At 35.9% G+C, this 17,927-nt stretch overlaps 2 protein-coding genes across 2 annotated transcripts; both read left to right on the top strand.

The window, feature by feature from the left end:
- Positions 1-5,266: 5,266 nt before the first annotated feature.
- LOC109007219 lies at positions 5,267-12,352 on the top strand. The gene is made up of 15 exons (XM_035688015.1): positions 5,267-5,530; positions 5,952-6,390; positions 6,613-6,706; positions 6,996-7,182; positions 7,278-7,536; positions 7,947-8,162; positions 8,246-8,332; positions 8,412-8,546; positions 9,030-9,143; positions 9,279-9,526; positions 9,656-9,736; positions 10,322-10,553; positions 11,308-11,406; positions 11,511-11,696; positions 11,900-12,352. Exons 2-15 carry the CDS (start codon positions 6,040-6,042, stop codon positions 12,002-12,004), a joined length of 2,394 nt encoding a protein of 797 aa, XP_035543908.1. The 5' UTR covers positions 5,267-5,530; positions 5,952-6,039; the 3' UTR covers positions 12,005-12,352.
- Positions 12,353-13,630: 1,278 nt separating this feature from the next.
- On the top strand, positions 13,631-16,909 carry LOC109007221 (adenylosuccinate synthetase 2, chloroplastic). The gene is made up of 4 exons (XM_018986799.2): positions 13,631-14,197; positions 14,639-15,331; positions 15,740-16,051; positions 16,440-16,909. Exons 1-4 carry the CDS (start codon positions 13,889-13,891, stop codon positions 16,608-16,610), a joined length of 1,485 nt encoding a protein of 494 aa, XP_018842344.2. The 5' UTR covers positions 13,631-13,888; the 3' UTR covers positions 16,611-16,909.
- The last annotated feature ends 1,018 nt before the right edge of the window (positions 16,910-17,927 follow it).

Raw genomic sequence — 17,927 nt, 5'->3', positions numbered from 1 at the left:
CAAAACCTAACCACATTCGGCATTTCCTCTCTTCTCTATTCCCTCTCCAAGCTCCAACACCTCCATGAGTAACGCCACCCCATCATCTAACAGGATGTTCCTATCTTTTTGGTATGATCGTGTTCTTCGCACCATAGTGAAGATATTCTAGCTCATAGGGGGCATCGATGCAAATTTGGAGGCGCTGCTTCCATGGAAGAGGTGGGGCTTTTGTTTTGTGAAGATGCACGCAGAGGTGCCACTCCCATGATCGTGTTCTACAAGCCATGAAATCGTAGAGAGTAGTAGACCCATTACAATTTCTCTGTAGCTTGATTTTTATTTTTTGCATATAATTTCTTGATATGGGTGATTTTTGCAATTTGATTTGGTTTGGTTTTTGCTTCTGCGAGTATTTTAATTTTTGTTAGGTTCCAGTTCGAGACATCATCTTCACTTCACTTCGTAGGATCTGATTTTCATTTCACCTCTATCTTATTTCTCATGTCTCTATGACTTCTGTCGCCACTTCATCTCTAATTTTTTTTTTCGTGGGTATTTTGGCAATCACCTCCGACTTCTCGACTCTAACTTTGAGAACTTTGATCGGAGTCGAACTCCGATTCCAATCGGTGTCGGAGGTCGGAGGTGAGCATTTTGACTCCATCGGAGTCAGAGCCCTCTCCTAAACTCTTCTATGATCAGACATTCTCACCTATAAATTATAACGAAGAACATATATATATTAAAAAGAAAATATATTTGTAATTGTGAATTGTGTAACCGTCGCATAATCACTCGATGTTTATGTACTTTACGGTTATATGTAAAATTACTCTATATTTATATTGCATTGCATGGGTTTACTGTTTGCACGTTCTAGAGCACGTGTTCCACCTTACAGCGTTGTCCCAACCAATGATCTTTCATCCTAATTTTACTATGGCTCAATATGTTATTGATTTAAATGACATCAAGTAAGCTCAACCTAAGAATACCGTTGAGTATCCTGCTTCGATTGTCCAGTTTTAAGGTTAATTTTTCTCTTTTTGTTTTGTAGTTATTAATTCGCCATAGTCTTTAACAAGATGCTCTGAACACACACGCCTCCTTTCTCCATCGCCACTACCCAAATGGACAATGGATGCAATCATTTTCCTCTCTCTTTTTTCCAACTTCTACTTTCTTTTCTTTTTGATTTTTTTTTTTTTTGCATCATTAAATGACAGTATTGGCCTATGCAGCAGCCGAGGTCGGGCCTTCACGATTGATGCTTTCAATTTTATTTTATATGTCAAGTTTGGACTTTCAATTTTATTTTATATGTCAAGTTTGGAGTGAGATGAGATATAAAATTATTATCTTATTATTATATATATTTTTAAATTTTTATATAAAATATAAAAAATAAATTAATTTTTTTAAATTTTAATTAATTTTTTTAAATATTAATATAATAATAATATTTAAATATAATATTTTAAATTTTCAAATAAAACGTAAAATTCTCATTCCATAATCTATCTTCCTTTAAACAGCAAGCATAAGAACTGCCTTATCCTAACAAACAAAGAATAAGAAATTAACGTTATATTACTTACTTATTTATGGCTTTAATAACTGACGCGTCTCCTATTCTATTTATGCAACATACAACGAGGTAGTTTTGGCATTTAAAACGAGAGAGGGAGAGAGAAAGTGAATTTTAAAATATTTATTTAAGTTCAAGCGTATTATTATATCAACTCAAAATTATAAACTGCATGCCAAAGACCAGTGGCTTAGGGTGAGTTTGGTTACCAAACTCATCTCAACTCATCATTACAACTTTTTCAAATCTCAATACAAAATATAATAAACAATTCAACTTTTTCAAATTCCAAAATAATAATAATATTAAAAAATAATATTCTAACAATATTTTATCATCTCAACTCAACTCAACTCAACTCACTTCAACATCCAAACACAACCTTAATCCGCATAACTTCAGTCTCTAAAATAGATATCTGGAACTCGAAACTCCCATCTCCTAAATGTATAAAAAATTATAAAAAGATATATTTTATTTTTATTTAAAATTCTCAAATTCAAAAAAAAAAAAAAAACAAGTCAAAGAATTCACACACCCAATTTCTAGAAAGAAAAAAAATGTGCATCAGCCGGAAGCTTCAGCACATTCAACGCATTAAGTGAAAAAAAAAAAAAAATCTGTGAGGTGTGCTGTGGCTTCCGGCTGATGCGCAGCATACCTCTTCTAGAAATGTCAAAACAAAAGAATCCAGATTCACTATTCACACATTGACCAATTACTGACCATTAAGGGCAAGTTTGGAGGGTAAGATGAGAATTTTATGTTTTGTTTTGAAGTTTAAAATATTATGTTTTAATATTATTATTGTTTTGAGATTTGAAAATTGTGTATTGAAATTTGAAAAGTTAAATTATTTATTATATTTTATATAAAAATTTAAAAAAAGTGATGAGATGAGATGATAATTTTATATTTTATTTTGATTACCAAACCTGCCATTTCTCAATGTAGGAAGGAGTAGTCTTCTTTCTTCCAATGGGTAAATACTACCCTTTTCCAAATCGGCCAAAACAACACAGCTGAGCACCTCCCCATCACTTGCCACAAGTTTTAAGTCCTTCCAATCTTATTAATTTTCTATTCCTCGTTCAATTTATTTCTCTTATTTTATTTGACGTTCACATTCCAAATCCAAACACCAACGCCCACCGATCGTTTATAAGACAGAAACCCACCCACATCTGCGTACAGAAAACCACCCACATCTGCGTACAGAAAACCACCATAAACACAGAGAGAGAGAGAGAGCTCTATTACCTCGTAATAAAACCACCTTCATACATCATATTGCCATTTTATACCAAAGACAAAAAACACAGACATCATCACCGACAAACATCAGCGTCATCATCGAATTATTTTCACGTTTTGGAGTTCTTTCGCGATGCTGCAATTATTCTTCGCGGTGGCCTTCTCGGCGGTGCCTTTGACCCTGTACGTGCCGCCGATCCGGAGCCTAAATCTGTTCCTGGAGACCGTTGAGGACCTTCTCCGCCAGACGACCGTCCTCACCCTCAGAGCCTACCCTCGCATACGCCTCGCCTTCTCTCGCATCCTCAACTCCTTCATCCATCCAACCAGGAGGTAGACTATTTATCATTCAACGTCCAATCAAACCCACCAAAATGCAACCACAAAAATTGTCTCTTTTATTTGTCTAGTTTATGGTGTTGGTTCTGTTTTTGTAATGACGAGTTGTGGGGTTAAATCGTTTATTTAGGGATTTAATCTTCGGCATGACTCATGATCTGCTTTGATGTACATGGATGTGTTTCTTCACATGACCCTTAATTGTATGAATTGGGTTTTCTCTGAGAGTTGAAAAAGTTTTTACCTTTCTTTTTGGTTTTTCTTTTTAACATTATTATTCGCCTTGCCGGTGTTGTTAGTTTCTGGGATTGGATCAGTTCCATGATGTTATTAGGGTTTGATGTACACGAACTGTTATAGTTATTACAAATTAGACATGATTATTGTATTTGGATATTTTGAGATTTGAGTTCCTCGAGTGATTCTTGAGATAGTTTTGGAATGATCGATCATAGTTTGGGCAATGTTCCTGGGGAAAAAAATCTCATGGCAAGAGGATAATTTGATTCTAATCCTGCATCGAATTATGGGGTATTGCCTAGATTATCAAAATTTTAGCCTAATGGTACTCTTTCCCAATCCTGAGAGGTGATTCTTTTTCTGGGTTCATCTTTGGGGAGAAAGCAGATGGCAACCATTTCTTTCGTTTTTTAATCTTGATCCGGTCCACCACAATTATCCATGAAAATAAAATATTAACCCAGTAAAATTATAGTCTTTAATCGTAAAGTTCTACACTTCTACTACTTTTTTTGAAAAGAGAAATTCAATTTCTTGTTTTCAAATAGAGTCGGTATGTGTAAATCTTTCATTTATTATTATAATTTTGAAAAAATTTAAAGATAAAATTAATTAAATTTGTAATACAGTTCCTATCTAGAGAAATACAGTTCCTATCTAGAGATTGTAGGTAACATTTATAGAGATTATACGTCACATTACTTTTCATGATGATTGATAAAAGGAGAGGAATTTGGTTTGGAAAGCAGAGGGAATTTCACACAATATTTTGACAGAAAAAAAAAAAAAAAAAAAAAAGCCTTCAAAATTTTCAGGGTGGTGCAATTCTTCCACATGCTTGGCTATCCTAATGGTTGATTTAACGATCGAATCTAAAGTGTTTCATTTTAATTCATTATTTTAATATTTTTAAATTCATATATAAAATATAAAATAATTTAAATTTTTCAAATTTTAAAATAATAATAATATTAAAAAATAATATTTTAATAATATTTTTTTTAACTTTTATCTTTCATTTAAAATTATCCTATTTTTTGAATTCAAATCAGTACCATTGATTAGATTATGGTTTGAAAATATTTTGGATTGGATGTCTATCGATTTCGAGCTTGTACGTCAAATTTTGAATTTTTTTATTAAAAAAATAAAATATTAATAAATGCTCGCAAAAGTTTGGATAGTTTGCCTAAGTTCTTCATCCTAAACATGGAAAAACAAGTATCAACCCATAATAATCTCTCTTTTTTTATATTTATAAAGTTGCAATATAAATAACGTTATAATATATATATATATATATTTATATATATATATATTTTAAAGAGGATTGAGATATCAGGATGCCAAACACTCCTTAGAAAAGGGAAGCAAATATGCCATCAAGCCGACAGTGGTATTACTAATATTATATATTAGTCTCTATTTTGACATTATTTATTTATTTATTTTTTGGATGCATTAATATATCAGAAGACAGTTGACTATTCATTTCAGTGAATTTAGTTCATGCGCCATACCAATTCTTACAAATTAAATTTTGAGTAATTTTATTTAAAAATTTTTACACCACATATTATTTTTAAAAATTAATTATCTATCAGACACTTCTTAATAGAGGGAAAACTTCATGGATACAATCCTACGGATATTGATGGTGTGAAATTGACACAATTAATTACGAGTTAATTATTAAAAGAAAATGTTGCATACGACATCGTTATATAATTTTTGCATATAACCGGGGGTTGGCAACCGTACGATGCGAGGGAAAAGGGTAACAACGATCTTTTGAACAGAAAGGTTCTGCAGTTATGTTTTGTTCCGTTGGTTCAATATTTTCATCTAGAGCCTTGGCGGCTTTTGTTTCGACCCTTCTATCCCTGTACCCTTCTCAGATCCCATTTTTCCCAATTTTAAATCTTTAGCTTCGATATATTTTAATCTGGGTGAGAACTCAGAGCACGTTCAAGTCAATTGGGAATCTCTCTCTGTCCGACTCTCTCTCTCTCTCTCTCGCTGAAATCTCAATATTTCATCGATTTCTTTTCCAGATTCGTGGGCTTCTCTTTCATCGATTTCACGTTTTGGGTCCTTCAATTTCGGAATTCTTCATATGACAAAAGGGTTAGTCAATGCTCCCTGTTACCAGAAGTCAGTCAAAGTCAGTCAGTTTTTTGGTTCAATTATCATGTTTTATTGGTTTTCTTTACTTATTCCTCGCTGCTAATCGATCCTTTTCAGTTCCTTCTTTGGAAATATACTCACGTCTAACGTCTTGGTTTGAAATTTCTTCATACATTGACGTGCTGCACATTAAAGAATATCAAGTTGCGACTTTAGCTCATCTCTAGTGTGAATCAATCTATTTCATGACCTGGGGTAGTGGGTTTGGTCAATGACCTTACGTAGAGATTGGGTTTGATGTGAAGCATCAACATCTTGATGGTTATCTAGCATTCAATATTTGGCAGAAAGGTTGATTTGTGGGTGACTGTGTATGTGCATATTTTTGTTTGTCTTAGGGCAAATTAATTTCTTTTTTCAGGTGCTTATATAGGGATTAAAGTGAAGAAGAAGGATTGCTTTGTGTAAAATTTGGACAGATAAATCTGGCTGGGTTTATCACGGAATAGATGTTTATGGATATGTTCTCTGTTCAGAAGTGGAAATGCTCATGGTCTTTGATAGCAGCAATTGCTTCTATTGTGGCATTAGTTTCCGTAGTTCATCTATTCCTGTTTCCTTTGGGGCCTTCTTTTGATTACTTCAAGCAAGCTCAAAACGCTTGTGTCCCGGTTAATGGATCATCCGAGGCAACAACCAACCATGTTAGGGAAGATCTACAGCCGACAGCTGATTTAGATCAAAGGTTTCCAGCTGACTTGCATAAGGGGGTTGTCTACCGTGGTGCACCATGGAAGGCTGAGATTGGACAGTGGCTTTCTGGTTGTGATTCAGTTACCAAAGAAGTCAGCATTGCTGAGGTGATTATAAATGTTTTTCTGTAAGAGGGTAAGAGGGCGTTGCTGTTTTTTTGTGTTGAAGTGCCAACTTTGTATGCAACACTTACTCCATAAAATGCTCATCTGTAGGTAGTGCGTGTGGGTGTTTATGCAGCCATTTTAAGATTTATAGGCTTAAGGGTGACACCACTTGACTTCCACTTTGGAAGAATGTTGCTTCATGACTAATTATTCTGTTATCAGATAATATGTGGCAGTATCTGTGAAAAAGACTGTAGCGGTCATGGGGTCTGTAATCGTGAATTGGGACAATGCCGGTGCTTTCATGGATATAGTGGTCAGTATCAATTTTTCCCTTCTTTCACTCTATTAAGTCGATTATGAATTGATGGAGAAACAGCAAATAGATGAGTGCTATTCCAATTTATTATCTTCATAGTCAGAAAGTATATTTTGGTGGACATTTATTGATATAATTTTTGAACTGTCATAATGATATCCAGTTCAATAACTCGTATTGTCTAGTTTCTGTGTTTTCATATTCAATTTAACCCTGAATCAAAATTAATGTTCCTATGGGATCAATCATATTGCTATCAGCTACATAATATCTGCTGCTGCGACAGGAGAAGAATGCTCCAAAAGACAACAGTTGAAATGCAACTACCCACAATCACCAGAACAACCATATGGGCGATGGGTTGTCTCAATATGCCCCACTTATTGTGACCCTACACGAGCAATGTGCTTCTGTGGAGAAGGCTCAAAATACCCAAATCGTCCAGTGCCTGAGGCCTGTGGGTTTAACATAAAGTAAGTGTAATAAATTCCTAAGCTAGGCTTTTGTTAGAGTATTTCATTAGTTGGAAGATATTAAGTGGCTTACAATTTCCTAACATCTGTTTCAGCTTACCTTCTGAACCTGGTGCTCCCAAACTGACTGATTGGACAAAAGCTGACCTTGATAATATTTTTACGACCAATGGTAGCAAACCAGGATGGTGTAATGTGGACCCATCTGAAGCATATGCTAACAAGGTGCAATTCAAAGAGGAATGTGACTGCAAATATGATGGTCTCTGGGGGCGATTCTGTGAAGTTCCTGTTCTATGTACTTGTATTAATCAATGCTCTGGACATGGGCATTGCCGTGGTGGATTTTGTCAAGTAATGGTTTCATTTATTTTCTGTTTCTAATTTCATCAATCTTTGGTGTCTAATATGCTTTAGAGATGATAAAGTTTGGCAAAAATGCTTTTAAGTCAACCATGTTTTTGCATATATATAGGCTGAAGTAGTGAACAAAATGATAAGTTGGTCAGGTGTTATTCATGATACTCCTGATTTCTGTACATTTTGCGAACTGTCCGTATGTTCATAAACTATAGAAAAATAACATATGCAACAAAAAGTTATATAATTCGATTTTCATTTAAGTTTAATAAAGGTCCACTGTTTATGACCATGTAAGTTCTCATATTTGAGTTAGCTCATATTCCATTGTTGCTGTGTGCTTTGCTTTTCTTTGATATGTCGCTATCTTCTGCCTAAGATAAATCTAGAACTGTATATCTCAGTGCGACAATGGATGGTATGGAATAGATTGCAGCATTCCATCTGTTGTGTCTTCTATCAGAGAGTGGCCTCAATGGCTTCGACCAGCTCAGTTTAATGTTCCTGATCATGCACACCTCACAGCGAAGATTGTCAATCTCAATGCCCTGGTGAAAAAGAAAAGGCCCCTTATTTATGTTTATGACTTGCCCCCAAGTTTCAACAGCCTTCTTCTTGAGGTCAGGATCAACTGTAAAAAGTGATTTCTTGATCGATGCCAGCATCAAGCTTTTCACTTTTTTTTATTTGTTGGATGTTGTAGGGTCGCCATTTTAAGTTCGAGTGTGTAAACAGAATATATGATGACAAGAATGCAACATTGTGGACAGATCAGCTGTATGGTGCCCAGGTATATTTAAACCTAGATTGACATTTGACTCTAGTCAACTTATAATGTTAACAAATCCTTATAATTTTTTTCTATGCAGATGGCACTGTATGAAAGCATCTTAGCGAGTCCACATAGAACACTGAATGGTGAAGAAGCAGATTTTTTCTTTGTTCCTGTGCTTGATGCATGCATAATAACTCGTGCTGATGATGCTCCTCACTTGAGCATGGAGGTATACTTATGTGGCTGTTGCATGTGTTGCAGACACTCATGTCTTCATTTTCTCTCTATTTTTACATGCATGTGACTTTGATTCTCTCTCTCTCTCTCTCTCTCTCTCTCTCTCTATGTGAGCATGTGTGTGCGTGTGTACATTCCTGCGTTTTGCACATGCATTGTGCTTTGGTAGACCTTTTGACACAGATGTTTGTCAGTGATGGACATTACATACTTTCCAACCCCGGTATTTTTCTGATTTCAAAATGAATTTTGACACTGCCTCATGCTTGTAAACGGTAATGTGACCAAAGCATAAGATTAGGAATTTTATTTTACTTCATTTTTACCTGCTAGAGACATCAATTGATCCTTAAACAAGAAAGGTAAGGTGTATGAGTGCGTATGTATGAGATTCCACTTTCAATTTGCATCCCTTGGTTTTGTTTGCTTGCATGTATGATTCCCATTGTTATGCGAATATGACTGAATTTTTCAGGAGCATATGGGCTTGAGGAGTTCTCTCACTCTGGAATTTTATAAGAATGCCTACGATCACATTGTCGAGAAATATCCTTACTGGAATCGCTCATCAGGAAGAGACCATATTTGGGTATGCTGTAAATACAAAAATCATGTATTGCCAGTGTGAAGAAAATTAAAGAAAGTGAATGCATTTGTACCTTGCTTGTGATAGAGTATTATACAGTGTGCACACTAATGAAGTCACTTTTATATCTGATGGCAGTTCTTTTCCTGGGATGAAGGTGCTTGCTATGCCCCTAAGGAGATATGGAGTAGCATGATGTTGGTCCACTGGGGTAACACAAACTCAAAGCATAACCATTCAACAACAGCCTATTGGGCTGATAACTGGGATAGAATTCCTTCCAGTCGAAGAGGCAACCACCCATGCTTTGAACCTGAGAAAGATCTTGTGCTGCCTGCTTGGAAACGTCCGGATGGTTTTGCATTAGGCTCAAAATTTTGGGCGAGGTACACATTTCAATTAATGTAGTCTCATCTTTCTTGCCTCATTTGTTTGACTTGATTTCACAATGCACAGCTTCTTCAAAGTTTCCATACATGAAAGTTAAAATGAGCACTTCAATGATTCGTTTTCAGGCCCCGAGATAAGCGAAAGACACTGTTCTATTTCAATGGAAATCTAGGACCAGCTTACCTAAATGGAAGGCCGGAAGCTTCGTAAGTTTACTGATGACCTGTTTTGAATGTTTTCAAACGGCAAAACAAATGGCAGTTGTTTTTCCATTTCTTTTTTCCGTTCCAGATCGTTCTCTACCCCACCAAGAACAAGAAAAAAGAACTGCATCATTCCAGCCTATCAACCCTTGCAGGGTTGTTATGTGGCTCGTGCCTTATGCAGACAGGCATTGAGGTTTCGGTTGTCACTCATGTAATTGCGAGTTGAAAATCTACTGTGATTTGATCTTCTTGTAGGGTTCTTAACACTGAGACTGAAATTACAATGCCCAATTCATTAAAAACAAAAAAACAAAATTGATGCCCAGAGAATGCCCTGCCTTTCTTAGCGGGACCAATTCAATTGGAATTTATGTTTTCCTGAATTAGGAGAGCAACCAATCTCTCTCTGCCCCTGCCACTTTCTGCTCCATCTTCAATAAGCATGCTTTGAGTGGTACATATGGTCATTGTCTTCGGCTGGTTGAGTTTCTAGTTCTGAAAACAGTTTTCGGTATTATAGAGAGACTGGTCATTGCTTCGAGTGGTATTTGGAAGATAACAAATAGTCTGGTGGTATATATGCAGGTATAGTATGGGTATTAGACAAAAAATAGCAGAAGAGTTTGGATCAAGCCCTAACAAGGAAGGCAAACTTGGGAAACAGCATGCAGAAGATGTGATTGTAACACCACTACGTTCTGAAAATTATCACGAGGATTTAGCCAGCTCTGTTTTCTGTGGGGTATTTCCTGGAGATGGTTGGAGCGGTCGAATAGAAGATAGTATTCTGCAAGGGTGCATTCCTGTGGTCATTCAGGTATTGTAGTTCTGCACCCTGTTTCTCCACCAATTCAGAATTCATGTAACATCTCAACTCCTAATAATGGGTTTGTTCTAGTTTGTCACTGATTGCCAGCGCCGGTTTCTTCTAGCAAACCAGCTTAAAGATTGCTGCTCTCTAAATCTGGCTAGTTAGTTGATTGCACAAGCACTCCAGAGTTGATTAGAGCTTTTAAGTTTATTATTCACAGAGCACACTCATTACAGTCTTTGCACATCAAAGCTTTGGAGAACCCAGGATTGGCTTAATATGAGGCCACAATTCAGCCACTTCTGTATTGCAACCTTGAGGTGCACCCTGGGTAAAGACCAATGATATAGTGATGATTGTGAAAACTTCCCTGTGGAATAAAAGCTCTACATCCAGGACTGATCAACACCCGTGGACCTAATTGGACTTGGTTTCAATATTTTAAAATTCTTAGTAAGACAGTATTGTTCATGGCATCACTGTAAGAAGGTGGATGTGAAAAGTTTTGGTCACTTGTCTGCCCCAATATGTTACTTGTTGGTTGGTTGCTCTCCCAATCCAAGTCTTGTGCAACTGCAGCTACTAGACTGTCCCGTGTTGCTTACAACTATCATGTCATAGTCCTCTTGTTACTTGAATGTGCCCAGACATGCATTCACAAAAGAATTTTGTAGTTTGAGTTCCTGAAAGCTCAAACCAAATTATAGAATATGGGGTAGTTGGCCTTAGTGAAATAGTATTTGTTTGCTTTTACGTGTAGGATGGGATTTTCCTGCCATACGAGAATGTGCTCAACTATGAAAGCTTTGCTGTTCGGATACACGAAGATGAAATTCCAAATTTGATAAAGATTCTCCGGGTATTTTCTTTTTTTTAGCATTAAGATATTGAGATTGAGATGAAGAAACGTTAAGATGGAAGTTGCTTATTAGCTTGACTGGTGGGTTCCTTTGCTTCCTCTAGGGATTCAACGAGACAGAAATAGAATATAAGCTGGCCAATGTACGGAAAATCTGGCAGAGGTTCTTGTATCGTGATTCTATTATGCTTGAAGCTGAGAGGCAAAAAACAGCTTTTGGCCATGTTGAGGACTGGGCAGTTGATTTCTTGCAATTAATTGAAGACGATGTCTTTGCCACATTTATACAGGTATGCTACTACATCCAATGACAGATACAAAGATCATTTTTATGTAATTTAGGACATTTGGAAACTTTGAGATTTAAAAAATAATCAGATTACTTTCTAGTTGAGCATATAGCTGTTAAGTGTAAGCAGCTGTACACATTTATTTTTGTATGTTTGCTCGTCTCTATCCGAATCTGCTGACCTATTGTTCTTGTCTTAAAAAGGCTTTGCATTACAAGTTACATAATGACCCATGGAGACGACATGTACATGTACATCTAGAAAAAGAGTTTGGGTTACCTAGAGAATGTTTGATAGGAACCAACTGAGAGACTGCTGCTGCTGAAGGGCTCACAAGTTGAAAGCATGAAGACATGACCACTCTCATTGGGAGTTCAGATTCATAGAAAGTACCTCAAAGCCTGTACAGATGGTAGCAGCCAGTTAAAAGAGTGCCTGAAAACCATTTCTCCGATTGGTATTTCATTCAGAAACCATTTTTCTGACAAGAGTTGGACTCATACAGAATTTCTTCTTCTTCCAGCATACATGTGAGATACATATTTGCATCTTGTTTCGGCTCATTATATTCAGGAAAGTACTAATAAGAAAATTCAATAAAATCTTTGCTCATTTCTTGTTTACATGAAAATATATGGAATAATATGTCTATTTTGATGTTTGTGATAATAATATGGCAAAATTATCCTATCCCTTCTGGATTTTTTTTTTTTTTACTGGAATTTTCTATCAAAGAAGAACACGTGGGAATTTTAAAGGTTACTTGTGAACTCATTAGGCCTGCATGATGAGAGACACATTAATCAAGTAGAACTGTTACATTGCTTGTGAGGAAACGAATTAGCACTTATTATTACATGAAGTAGAGAGGAATGATGCATATTCTATAGATCTAATTGTCATGGATAATGCAAAACATAAGGCTCATTCTATAGATAACCCATATGCTAAATATGAAGATTGCTTCCCTTGATAAACTTTTTTGACCTGGCCTCCACAATGTCTCTTGCCATATATCATTAAAATTACCTAGTCCAGAAAATCTTATTCTCTAAATTAAGCCAATTAAAATATTTTTATAACTACAAATGTCTCATTAGAGATATCATATAATTTTATGCCTAATTAGGATTATAACATAAAATCGAGACGAATGAAGTCGAGATCTAATTAAAAATAAGAGAAATGTAGTCTTTAATATGTTACCATGAGATTGTAAGACCTTGTTAAAATGACTTTTAATGTATTGATGTATTTTTTTATTTTTTAAAATATTTAAACATATTAAAAAATATAAAAAGATAAATTTATACTAAACGGCACGTCCAACTGACCTTACTAAGCCACAGCCTAGCACTACTCATAATAATAATCCAGATGCTGCCGAGTAGATAAATAAATAATATTTTGGCCGAATTCATTAAAATTATCTGTATTTCTTTATAAACTTTCTGCAATTTAAAATTTGATGTATATACATGTTATTTATTAGTATCCAAAACAGTTATAATAAAAGTTTAAAATAAAAATATTTGTATAATAGTTTTATTTTTTGATTTTCCAGACAATACTTAAGATTGGTTTTGTTACAAAAAAATCAAACTATCTTTTATAATCATTACAATTTTTTTAAATTTTTACATAAAATATAATAAATAATTTAATTTTTTTAAAATCACAAAATAAAAATTATATTATAATAATATTCTATCCAACTTTTAATAAAATATCCTATCTTATTTCATCTCATATGATGTATTTTTTTAATCATTAAATACATTAATACATTAATATATTTAATGATTAAAAGTCATTTTTTAATTATTAAATAACATAAAATAAAAATAAAATAAAATATATAAATAATTAAAATGACGGAACAAATTCAGCGCATCTCTCTATTATTAAAAGTGAGAGCAAAATCTCGGAATCAAAAGCAGTCAATTACCCAGATTCAAAGTTCCCTCTGCAGTCTTCGGTCTTCCAACTGCTGCCGTTTACCCAGATTCACTGCGTCAACGTGAACGTGAAACCAACGCAATCCCTCTATATACCCCTGGTCACTTCACCCGCAGGTGACCCAATCCCCACTCTCTCCGAAACCCTCTCATATATTTTCGCTCCCACTGCCTTCTCTCTCCTGCTCTTACTCGCTCCCTTCCTCTCTTACTTTCCCTCTGTACTATTTCATCATGAAACTCTCGTCACTCGCACTCGACACCAACCCCATCACGGGCCCACGGACGGCGTTCGTGGGGTTGCACCACAGGCCCATTACCCCTCGCCGCCCAACCGTTGTCGTATGCTCCTCCGTAAAGCCCGTCGTGGCCTCAGCTTCTCTCAGCGTGGCCGAATCTGCCACCGCCGCCCAGGGACATCCGAGTCGGATTGGGTCGCTGAGTCAGGTATCGGGCGTCCTGGGCTCCCAGTGGGGCGACGAAGGCAAAGGCAAGCTCGTCGATATCTTGGCCCAGCACTTCGACATCGTTGCTCGTTGTCAGGTACACTCGCTCTTAAAAACAGATGCATATGCATGTGCACATATCTATGCTTTTAGTATGGATTTTTATATTGGGTGTGTGAATAATGACTGAAACACACCCAATTGTCGTTGCTTTATATTAAAAGAAAATGTTTGGGACTGTTCAGCGTAAAAATTCAATTTTTTTTTTAAAAAAAAGACCCCAATTTTATTAATAGCTCTCGAGAAATAGGATGTGCGTGGGCGTAAAGATTCAAACTTCACCGTTTCCTCATAGCGGAGTCTTTCAGCATAGTTAGGAATCAAAGAGATACAAGATCCTTTGAGTGGTGGCTAATTGGTTAAAAAAGCACGTTTCTAATGAGTTGTAATTGGCTGGACACATTTGGTGGTTGCAGCTAGTTTATTTTGTAATTGCAATTACTTTTTGCTTGAAACCCGGAACAATTTTTGATGTCAGGGTGGAGCCAATGCAGGACATACTATCTACAATGCGGAGGGAAAGAAATTTGCCCTTCACCTGATTCCTTCTGGCATCCTTAATGAGGATACTCTGTGTGTTATCGGGAATGGAGTTGTAGTGCATCTACCGGGACTGTTTCAAGAAATTGATGGCCTAGAATCCAATGGGGTTTCCTGCAAAGGAAGGATACTGGTTTCTGACCGTGCTCATTTGTTATTTGACTTCCATCAAGTGGTGGATGGGCTTAGAGAGTCTGAGCTTGCCAAATCTTTTATTGGCACAACTAAGAGAGGCATTGGGCCATGTTACTCAAGCAAGGTTATTCGGAATGGCATTAGAGTAAATGACCTAAGGCACATGGATACTTTCCCTGAAAAGCTGGATCTTTTATTGTCAGATGCAGCTTCAAGATTCCAAGGTTTTAACTATGGACCAGAAATGCTTAGGGAAGAAGTTGAAAGATACAAGAGGTTTGCCGAGAGATTGGAGCCCTTCATTGCTGATACCGTGCATGTCATGAATGAATCCATCTCAGAGAAGAAGAAGATTTTGGTTGAAGGTGGTCAGGCGACCATGCTAGATATTGACTTTGGAACTTATCCTTTTGTTACTTCTTCTAGCCCATCTGCTGGTGGGATTTGCACCGGTCTTGGCATTGCTCCAAGAGTAATAGGTGATCTAATTGGAGTGGTGAGTGGTTAATTTTTTCTCTCCTACTTGAGATTGTTAAGCAGTGCATCTAGATTTTTTTTTTTTTTTTTGGGGGGGGGGGGGGGTTCTTAAATGTCGAATGCTAGGTTTTTAAAAAGAAAAATTCTTCTCATCAGCTATTATCACCATCCCACACCCTATGAAAAACACGTCCACATCATATGAAAAGCTATAGGTGTGCAGTGTGTGATGTGAACAGTTGCTGATTTGTAGCTAAACTCTTTTAAAAATATGTGGTGTTTTCAACTACGGGTTTTCATATGTATCTGGTAGAAAACATCTTATGGTACCACATACTCTTTGTTAGATTTAGCACTGCACTTGAAATAAATTAAGAACATTTGACATGGCTAGTTGAGATTCTTAACTTGAGCTTTCCTTGTTTAGGTAAAAGCCTACACTACAAGAGTCGGTTCTGGTCCTTTCCCTACAGAAATCTTGGGTCAGGGGGGTGATCTACTCAGGTTTGCTGGTCAGGAGTTTGGCACTACTACAGGTCGTCCTCGTCGTTGTGGTTGGCTTGATATAGTAGCGCTGAAATACTGTTGTCAGATCAATGGCTTTTCGTCACTAAATCTTACCAAACTGGACGTGTTGTCGGAGCTTCCTGAAATTCAGTTGGGGGTTGCGTATAAGCACATCGATGGTACACCAATTAAATCATTCCCTGGAGATCTTCATCTTCTTGAGCAATTGAAGGCAAGTTCCCCAACCTCAGCCTCCTTTCCGAAGTTTAATATTGGGGATATGTTCATTTATTAACAAAAACCATTAGCTTCCTTTTGGTTACTGCATTAGCAGTGCTTGGCTGCTGGTCATTTACGTCATGTTAGAAGCATTGTAAGGGATACTAGGCCTTGTGAGGACAGTTCCTTTTTAGACCATCCAGACCAGCCTACCCTCGCCTCCTCAATAGCCTAAAAGCTTTGTTTATGACAAACCAAAAAGGGGTGGAGCTTTGTATGCTACTTCTCAAATTGTCCTAACTGATCTTTGATTTCCTGACTTGCCTAAAATGATTCACACCCTCTTGATTGATTTAGGATTTCTGGGAATTCTTCTTGATTTATGTGTTCTTTCTGTGTAGGTGGAATATGAGGTATTGCCTGGATGGAAGAGTGATATTTCTTCTATCAGAAACTATGCCGACCTTCCATTGGCTGCACGTACGTATGTAGAAAGGATAGAAGAACTTGTTGGTGTACCCATCCATTATATTGGTATTGGACCTGGACGTGATGCCCTCATAATAAAATAAATTGATAATTGTTCCATCTCGGATGCTCGAGAGGATTCTCGTGCTCTTTAAGAGGTAAGAAAGATGCAAAGGAAATTAGATTTATCTTGGAGAGATGTAAGGCAGGTTATATGCGTTTGATGCAACAGTTATGCACCCCTTCCCTTCAGTGGAAGGGCATTTCCAATCTCTATGTATTGGGTTTAGCAATTTGGAGAATTTCTGGTTCAGTATTTTTCAAGTTTTCACTGTTGATGATGTGCTAAGTTTTTGTCTGATACGTTGGCATCAAGTAGTGATTTTATCTCTGTTATTATTTATTTCCTTGCTCAATAACTACTTGTCTCTTCCGAGTCAATCGTTTGCTCTTCCCCTCTCAACCCTTTCACTTGGTCCTTTTTCCGTGAGAAAAAAATTTGACCATCTTACTAAAATGAACTGGTTTAACTAAAGATGTTACATTTATTTTATAATAAATAGAATTTTATAATATGATGTTTTATATTAAGTCACTGTTTGTAAGTTTAATTCTAACAAAATATAGTCAAAGTCATTCGAACTAGATGATGTAAGGCCTAGTCTCCAAATGGGAGAATCAGATTCGAATCCTCCCCTGAATAAAATAAAAAGAAATAATCTTAGAAAAAGTCACTGTTTGGGAGCAACCACTTTACACACCATGTGGCATCGTTCCAATCATTCATCTGAAGAAAATAAATTAATAGATTGTAGTGTGTGCATTGTGTGCACTACTACAATGGATGTTATATAGCACTATTCAAATAAAAAATCTAAAAAAATGCGGAGCAAGAACATATTAAAATAAAACAAGAATTAACTCTTTGTTCCCTGAAATTACAATTTCTTTTATAATTATGGTTTTACCTTCAAACAAATTAGGGGTGACAATTCTTGTTTTCAAGTTGTGTTCGTGTCGTATTAAGTCATAGACATTCGATTAAATAGGTCAATATGAACTTGACTTGTTTAGTTAAATATGTCAAACTTTCAAACCTCAATTCAATCTATTTAGATAACATGTGGTGTTATGTCATCCGTTTTAATCTGTTTAATAATTAACTATAAATAAATCAATATGTTATATGACACGATTCATTGGACTAACATGTATAACTCATTTGATCTAATTAATATAATTTCACATAAAAGTTAAAATCTATATTTATTAGTAACCACGATATCTTTAAAAAAAATAGACTACATACTAACAAGAAATGTCAATATTTTTCAAATTTTAACATATAATAAAACTCCTATTACAAACCCTATACTAACAAATATGAGCATAGGTCTAAAATTACAATCTCAACAATAAAA

This window comes from Juglans regia, chromosome 3 (assembly GCF_001411555.2).
Source record: "Juglans regia cultivar Chandler chromosome 3, Walnut 2.0, whole genome shotgun sequence".
NCBI classification, from domain to species: Eukaryota; Viridiplantae; Streptophyta; class Magnoliopsida; order Fagales; family Juglandaceae; genus Juglans; species Juglans regia.
This window is presented reverse-complemented; position numbering and strand designations above follow the sequence as displayed.